Source organism: Alexandromys fortis, unplaced genomic scaffold, assembly GCF_014885135.2.
Source record: "Alexandromys fortis isolate MF-2015 unplaced genomic scaffold, M_Fortis_MF-2015_v1.1 scaffold_250, whole genome shotgun sequence".
NCBI classification, from domain to species: domain Eukaryota; kingdom Metazoa; phylum Chordata; class Mammalia; order Rodentia; family Cricetidae; genus Alexandromys; species Alexandromys fortis.
The window spans coordinates 1,121,765-1,129,250 of record NW_026068128.1 but is presented as its reverse complement, the minus strand read 5'-3'; the positions used below and the strand labels follow the sequence as shown (position 1 = coordinate 1,129,250).

At 44.3% G+C, this 7,486-nt stretch overlaps 1 protein-coding gene across 1 annotated transcript; it reads left to right on the top strand.

Moving 5' to 3' along the window:
* Positions 1 to 843: 843 nt before the first annotated feature.
* Positions 844 to 1,935, top strand: LOC126490744 (nucleophosmin-like). The gene is made up of 2 exons (XM_050125892.1): positions 844 to 934; positions 1,430 to 1,935. The coding sequence occupies exons 1-2, from the start codon at positions 844 to 846 to the stop codon at positions 1,933 to 1,935; spliced, it is 597 nt and encodes a 198-aa protein (XP_049981849.1).
* The last annotated feature ends 5,551 nt before the right edge of the window (positions 1,936 to 7,486 follow it).

Below are 7,486 nucleotides of genomic sequence, written 5' to 3'. Positions count from 1 at the left end.
GAAGCGTTCCTTCTATCTCTAGAGATGTATTAATACCATTAAAAAGAACATATGCTTGAAAGCTGCATGTGCACTTATAATTTTGGTCCCTTCTGAAAGTGAAAGACTGTTTAATTAAGATTATTACTATCTTTAAAGCGTTTTCTCAAAGGAAATGTTCTTCATTTTAAACTACGCATCTTCTCTGGAAAAAAATATTTGAAAAGAAATTTTGAGACTGTACAAGTACATAGGTTCTGATTACAACCTAAGGAAGACTTCCTCCACTTCTTATTATACCTCTATGCTATGATATAACCATGGCAGCTTGTATATATTCCCTCTTCTTTGTGACAATTCTTTAACGATGCTTTTTCACAAGTGACTTGGGCAAATATACCAATTTACAAAAAATTCAGGCAAAATGTTTTTCAAAAAAAAAAAGGAGGTTTTGGGGAGATGGCCCATCTGGTAAAGCACTGGCTATGCAGGCGTGAGGACCGCCAGCCCCCACATAAAAACATGTGGGCAACATGTGTCTGTGACCCCAGCGCTGGAGTAACAGGGGTGGGGGAGAGGACAGAGACAGGAGGATCACACTGGCAAGGAAGCCTAGCTCAGCTGAAGAGTGCCAGGATTAATGAGAAACTCTGTCGCAAAAGCAGAAGGTGGAAAGCAGTTGAGGAAGATACTCAGTGTTGACCTGTGTCCCTTGGCATGTGACCTCATTTAAAAATAGACCATTTCTGTTACAATTACTGAAGATGACGTCATAGTGTATAGGACTGGTGATCTTGTAAAATGGAGAATTAATGCCAACATGTGCATGGGGGAAACGCCAAGTGACTGGCGTCACATGCCAACATGATGCCGCTAGAAGCCAAAGGTTGCCAGAGACGAGCAGCAGACCCTCACGAGAAGAGAATGGCATGGGACAGGTGCTGTCCCCTACAAGGTGAGGGTCATCTTAAACCTAGACTTCTAGCTTCCAGAACTTCAGGATAGTCAATTTTCATTAAAGTCATCCAGCTTGTGGTACGCTGCTATCAGCCCAGCCAGATGATATACTCACATTACAAAGTTAAAGACATCTCACTTTGGGGTGTATACCCAAAGGATGCTCAATCATACCACAAGGACATGTACTCAGCTATGTTCATTGCAGAATTATTTGTCATAGCCTGAACCTGGAAACAACCTACATGCCCCTCGACCAAAGAATGAACGAAGAAAATGTGGTACATTTACACAATGGAGTACTACACAGCAGGAAAAAATGACATCTTGAAATTTGCAAGCAAATGAATGGATCTAGAAAACATCATACTGAGTAAGGTAACCCAGATCAAGAAAGACAAATATATATAATATGTACTCACTCATAAGAGACTTTTAGACATAAAGCAAAGAAAAACCAGCCTACAATTCACAATCCCAGAAAATCAAGACAACAAAGAGGACCCTAAAAGAGTGTCTGGAAGGCAATCTGCTCCTGGGGGTGGCAACAAGGTTCCACAGAGAAAGGTGGAACTTGATGAGGATGATGATGAGGATGATGAGGATGATGAGGATGATGAGGATGATGAGGATGATGAGGATGATGACGACGATGATTTTGATGATGAGGAAGCTGAAGAAAAGGTTCCAGTTAGAAAATCTGTGCGAGATACCCCAGCCAAAGGTGCATGGAAATCAAACCAGGGTGGAGAAGACTTAAAACCATCGATGCCAGGGTGGAAGGGTCAAGAGTCCTTCAAAAAACAGGAAAAAAACCCTGGAACACCAAGGGGACCTAGTTCTGTGGAGGACATTGGGGCAGGAATGCAGGCAAGTACAGAGGGAGGTGGCTCTCTTCCCAAAGTGGAAGCCAAGTTCATTAATTTTGTGAAGAGTTGCTTCCGGATGACGGACCAGGAGGCTGTTCAGGATCTCTGGCAGTGGAGGAGGTCTCTTTGAGAGGATGGTTTGAACAGTTTGAAATATTCCGTCTTACTTAATTTCTGTGGCAGTTGATATATCTGGCTGTCCTTTTTGTAGTGCAGGGTGAGAACTTTCCCTGCTGTGTTTGATGACTGTTGTCCAGGTTCCATTGCCAAGAAAAAGAGAGAGAGAGAGAGAGAGAGAGAGAGAGAGAGAGAGAGAGAGAGAGAGAGAGATACATGGATCTAATCTACGTGGGAAGTAGAAAAAAATAAAAAGATCTCCTGAGTAAATTGGGAGCATGGTGATCATGGGAGAGTGTAGAAGGGAGAAGGGAAGAAGAGAGAGAGGAGATAAATATGTAGATCATTAAAAACAATTTTTAAAAAAAGAAAAGAAAAAACCAAGTTAAAGGTATCTCCTCTGGCCTTGGCCACCTCAGCTTCTTAGGGCAGAAGACACTGGCGCCACCTGGTCCCCACTGCTTTGACACCGCGTTCCTGTAATCTCCACTGCTTCCTCTGGCAGTCCCTCACTCCTCTTCCTCCACTTCCTGAAAAGGTCAGTGCTTCAAAGTTTTTCATTACTAGTGGTAACATTTTGAATAGCAAGTTTTTACGAGGCCTTTATAGGCCTAGCATGCTTTAAATAGCATCTGATTCAGCATTCACAATCCCCTGGAACAAAATGTTATTTTCTACCCCATCTTACAGGTGAGAAAACTGAGGCTTGGTAGGGTTAAGCAACTTGTGAAAAAAAAAAGTCACACACAATAGGTAAATGGCAAAACCAGGAGTCAAACTGGTCTATCAGGTTCCAAGCACCAGCTCCCTTTTGCAGTGCCTCTTACTGTCTCTCCACAGACAGCACACTCCCATCCCCCTACAGAGTCTTACCAAATTCTCTTACTTTTTCTCCTCGGTTTCAAGTGATCCTGTGGACTCTGCCTCACTACCATTTCGTCCCATAGTCCAACTCTGAGCTTCTATCCATACACAATGTGAGCAGCTCTCGCATCTGTCCAAACGGAACCTCTGTGCTCCCAAGTGATTCCTCAGTCTCTCTACGCACCCATGCTTGGAAACTTCACACATCTTTATTCATTTCTGCCCCTTGACTCTTTCGACAATCAACTGTATTAATTCTACTCCAATACATTTCTTTATTTTCTTCTCACCAATCTTCCTGACTAAATGGTACTAATAGACACATAGCATCCTGTCCTCCCTCTCATCCATCCTCCAACTAGCCCTCCCTAAAACACCCATCTGCTCAGGTTGTTGAGTTCGGGTCTAAGGCCGAGGGAGAGAGCTGTCATGAACACCTAAGCTCCAGAGCCCATGTGAAAAAGCAAGGTGCATGCCACATGCTTGTAATCCTAATGCTGGAGAGAAAGAGACAGGCAAATCCCTGGGGCTCGCTGGTAAGCTCCAGACCAGTGAGAGATCCTGGCTCAGTCTCCAAAGTGGATGGCACTTGAGAAACGACACGTGAGGTTCTTCTCCAGTCCCCGCCACACACATGTGCATAGACACCTACCACAGACACAAAGAATCCAGTACAAACTCCTTACACAGGCAAAGATCTGCCCCCAGTCCATATACCAAACAAAACTTCCAGAAGTTCTGCACACACTAAGGCTTTTGCACTAACAGTTCCCAGGCCATACCTCCTGCATCTCTAATCTTTCCAAGTTTTGTTCACATTTCTCCCTGAAACTTGACCTCAGGTATCGAGTAAGGTGTGGGCGTCTCTCCCCCTCTGAACTTACTGCACATGGCGGTCATGTGAGCCAGTGTGGTTCCCTGCACTGACTCAGCTGTTTGTCTGTACAAATCCCCGTTAGTCGGAGAGCCCCTGCTGGACCATGATTCACCGTGGCCTCTACCAAAGCACTTAACCCAGGATCTAGTGAGGACCAGCTACTTCTTAGCTTAACTTTTAAAGACTCTGTTTAATGTATTAGCCAATCTCACTGCCAGACTACTCAAAATTCACAGAGGTCAGAGCAACTAAACCTTTAAAGTAGATTCAAATAGCCAAACCTCACAGGTGACCTGGCTCACCCAGGTCCCTTGATGGGCTAGCAAAGGCTGTCATTATCCGCTGTAACCCTGTGGGGCACACTCAAGGCTAAGCCGTCCCACTGGCACCAGAGCCCATTTCTCATCTTTCCCACCACACCCTGGAAGGTAAGAACATGCCATCACCCTTCATAGTCCAGGCTACACGACACTAGGTGAGGGCCTGAACTTCCCCAGCATGATAAAAAGATAACCGGTGCCAAATTATTCTAAACTTGTCAGATCACATTTTCCTCTGTTGGCCAGACTACTCCTGTGCCCAGAGGCCACCATCAGGAGGCTCCAGTGTGTCCCTGAAATCTTGATTCAGGGAAAGTACAGTGTCATGTAAGAGACTTGGTGGAAATGCCAATGTCTTATAAGAATGCTGGTCAGTCCCCACTGATCCTTCATCCAGAGCCCAGAGGGTGTCTGGGAACAAGTTACTATGTTATCCCTGTAGATTTGAGAGTCCCAGGGTGGGGACAGTACCGTTCTCAAGGCTTCCAGATAGCATAATGAATAAACAAAAACAGAGGGTCAAACCATCAAAAGCTGGACTTTTTAACCAGATCTGCTTACTTCCCATCAAAGAAAGCGAGGCTAGAAACTAGTCTAAAAGCTATCTCCACCATCTTCTACCCAACGATAGTGTCATAGGCATTGAGACTGCCGATAAAGTAGGTAGAATTTGTTAGGGACGGGTATTTACCTGTCTGTATGTATATCATGCTGCCCAGCGATGAATTATGATTATTAGGAAACAAGGGTTCAGAAGAAATAGTAATGTCCCAAGGTCACACCGCTTCTAAATGCTAGTCATTCTAAGACAACAGGGAAAGTAAGAGAATACCCAGTTTCAAAGGAAGTGAGGTATTCATAGAGGCCCATGGGCAGCTGTGCATCCTGGGTAATGAGACAAGACGCCGGTGGAGAAGCAAGCTGAGCTGGGAGTCATATGAGGTGACTGACTTTCTCATAAATGACTGGGAACTTTTATTAATGTTTTAATCAGGGGGTGTCACAGCACACTTGTGTTTTAGAGATGGGATTATGATCTAGAGGGCATAAGACCAAAGGAAAAGAGACAGTCAGAAACCATAGAAGTTATCATGGGAGTGATGATGACGAACCTGTGCCATCTCCATCTCTCTGATGAAAGAGAGAGCTCCTTGGAATACAGAGATACTCAGGAAATACTGAGCAGATGAAATAAATCTCCAGGTCCTATACTGCACAAGGCCTTTGCTGACCGCATCTCCAGTCTCTTCCCCCATTCCTCAGGCTCCAACACACAACCGTCATGTGGCTGATACATGGGTGTTATATCAAATTGTGCAGAAGACACAAGAATGAACAAAGGCCTTCTCGTTTGGAAAAATGGTATCAAATAAAAAAGAAAATGGAAAGATAAGTGTTGTTGACGATTAAGAGAAGGTGATGTAACCAGAGTCTGGGATCTTGTAGAACAGAGTGATCGAGGAAGCTCTCTATGGAGATGCCATTTGAACTGCTGGAGCCACGTGAAAAACAGAGACAGAAGTAGCTTGTTGAATTACGAGAATCCAAAGCTGTCAGGGGTAGCCAGAACAAACGAGCAAGGGAGAAAAGTAGGTTAGGGAGAAGCAGAGGGCAGATCGTTTGTAATTTGTAAAGGTTAGGAATCTAGATTTTTACGCGAAGCTGGTGGAAGAAGGAAGTGACTTCATCAATTGAAGTTGTTAAACAGCCACTAGGCTGCTTCATGGGAAATACAGGCAGAACACGCATGAAAGCTAGGGATTTTTCTGCACATATGCAGAACAAAGAGAAACAGGCCCAGTGCTCGGGACTGCTAGCTGACTTCTAATGGGCATATGTCACACTTGGGACTGCTAGCTGACTTCTCATGGGCATATGTCACTTGTTTGCCAGACCTTATCATCTTTGTCTCATTTCTTCAGAGAAGCAAGCCCATCCCACATCAGTATTTCCTCTTCCAGCCTGCAGATTCCTGCACAGACAAGATTGCTATGGCCATCCCAGGCACTGGAATATTTCCCCTTGCTCCAGTTTCTGGTACATATCCCTTGAGATGAGACACCAAATACATGCTGTGCCCACATATTACAGGGACTATATGACCCACAGCATAAATAAAGTAAGGCTAAGAGATTTCCAGAAGGGGCTGAGGAGATCACTCAGTCAGTAGAGTGCTTACCACTTTGAATGTGATATTCAGTATCCACATAAAACGCCAGGTATGGTGGCACACACTTGTAATTCCAGGGGTAGCAAACACAGAAGGATTCGTAGGAATCTCTAGCCAGCTAGCCTACCTGAACCCAGAGGCCCCTCAGTCCCATTGAGAGACCTATCTAAAAATAAAAATAAATTTAAAAAGACACACAAGGTGGAGCCAGAGGCACATACCTTTAATCCCAGCATATAGAGAGCTGAAGCAACCGGATTTCAATGAAGCTGAAGCCAATTTGGCCTATATAGTGAGTTCTAGGCCAGCCAGGGCCACATAGTGAGATCTTATCTTAAAAATAAATAAATAAAAGACCAGGCAGGCAATTTCTGAGGAAGAATGTCATTTCATCACATTGCCTGGATAAGTCACCATGGAAGCCCTTACAACCCCATTGTGAAATTCAGAGTCTGGCAATCACTAACACCATCGTAGTGGGACGTTAGTCAAATTGAAGAGCATCTGCCCACGGGGGAAAAGCAACACAGATATTAGCGGGTGCCAATATGGGGGGGGGGCTGTACTGTGTGGTAAGACACATACCAGGGTTCATCATTGTGGAAGAAATGCTTTCTGAGATGGGAACACCAGTCCCCTCATCAGGCAGGGACTCCAGAAAGAAAGAATCAAGATACTGCAGCAAGATACAATTACGATGGGTTTTTACAAACATCTCTTTGGAAATAATCCTTGCTAAGTAACAGTCTTACTTTAGTATTGTTATACATGTTTCTCAACATGGTAGAAGAATAACAGTTACATTTAGCATTGTCTTCCCTCCCCCACCCTCATATTGGATCACAATAGCTAGAGGGCTGGTGGGATGTCAGTTGATTCTGGTAGCCATAAATTATTGTCATATCCCCATGCTGGCTCGAGTACCCCATCCACTTAGGCAGTCCTAATGCTGGAGTCAGCTTCAATCACCATGGCCCCTGCCATAGATTGGTTGTTTTCTGGTTTTACACTGAAAGTCCTCACTTTAAGAAGATGTGTGGTCCACTTTCAGAGAGTGGGAGAGTCCAGCCTTAAGATCTACCCTATAGTGGGTGAGTTTGCTTCTGACTTGTCTCAACTCCAACAGAGTAAGTAGTCAACACCTTAATAACAGTTTCTCACCTAAAGTGACCCTAGGACCTTCTGAAAAGTCTTTGTGCTCTGATAAACCTCTCAGCCGATGCAATAATCCAAATCAAACCAAATTAGAAAAAGCACAGGTTTAATGGATACCAACATTCTTGGATGGCCTTCCATGACCCCAGAGAGGAGATGGAGAAGGAAGACCAAAAAA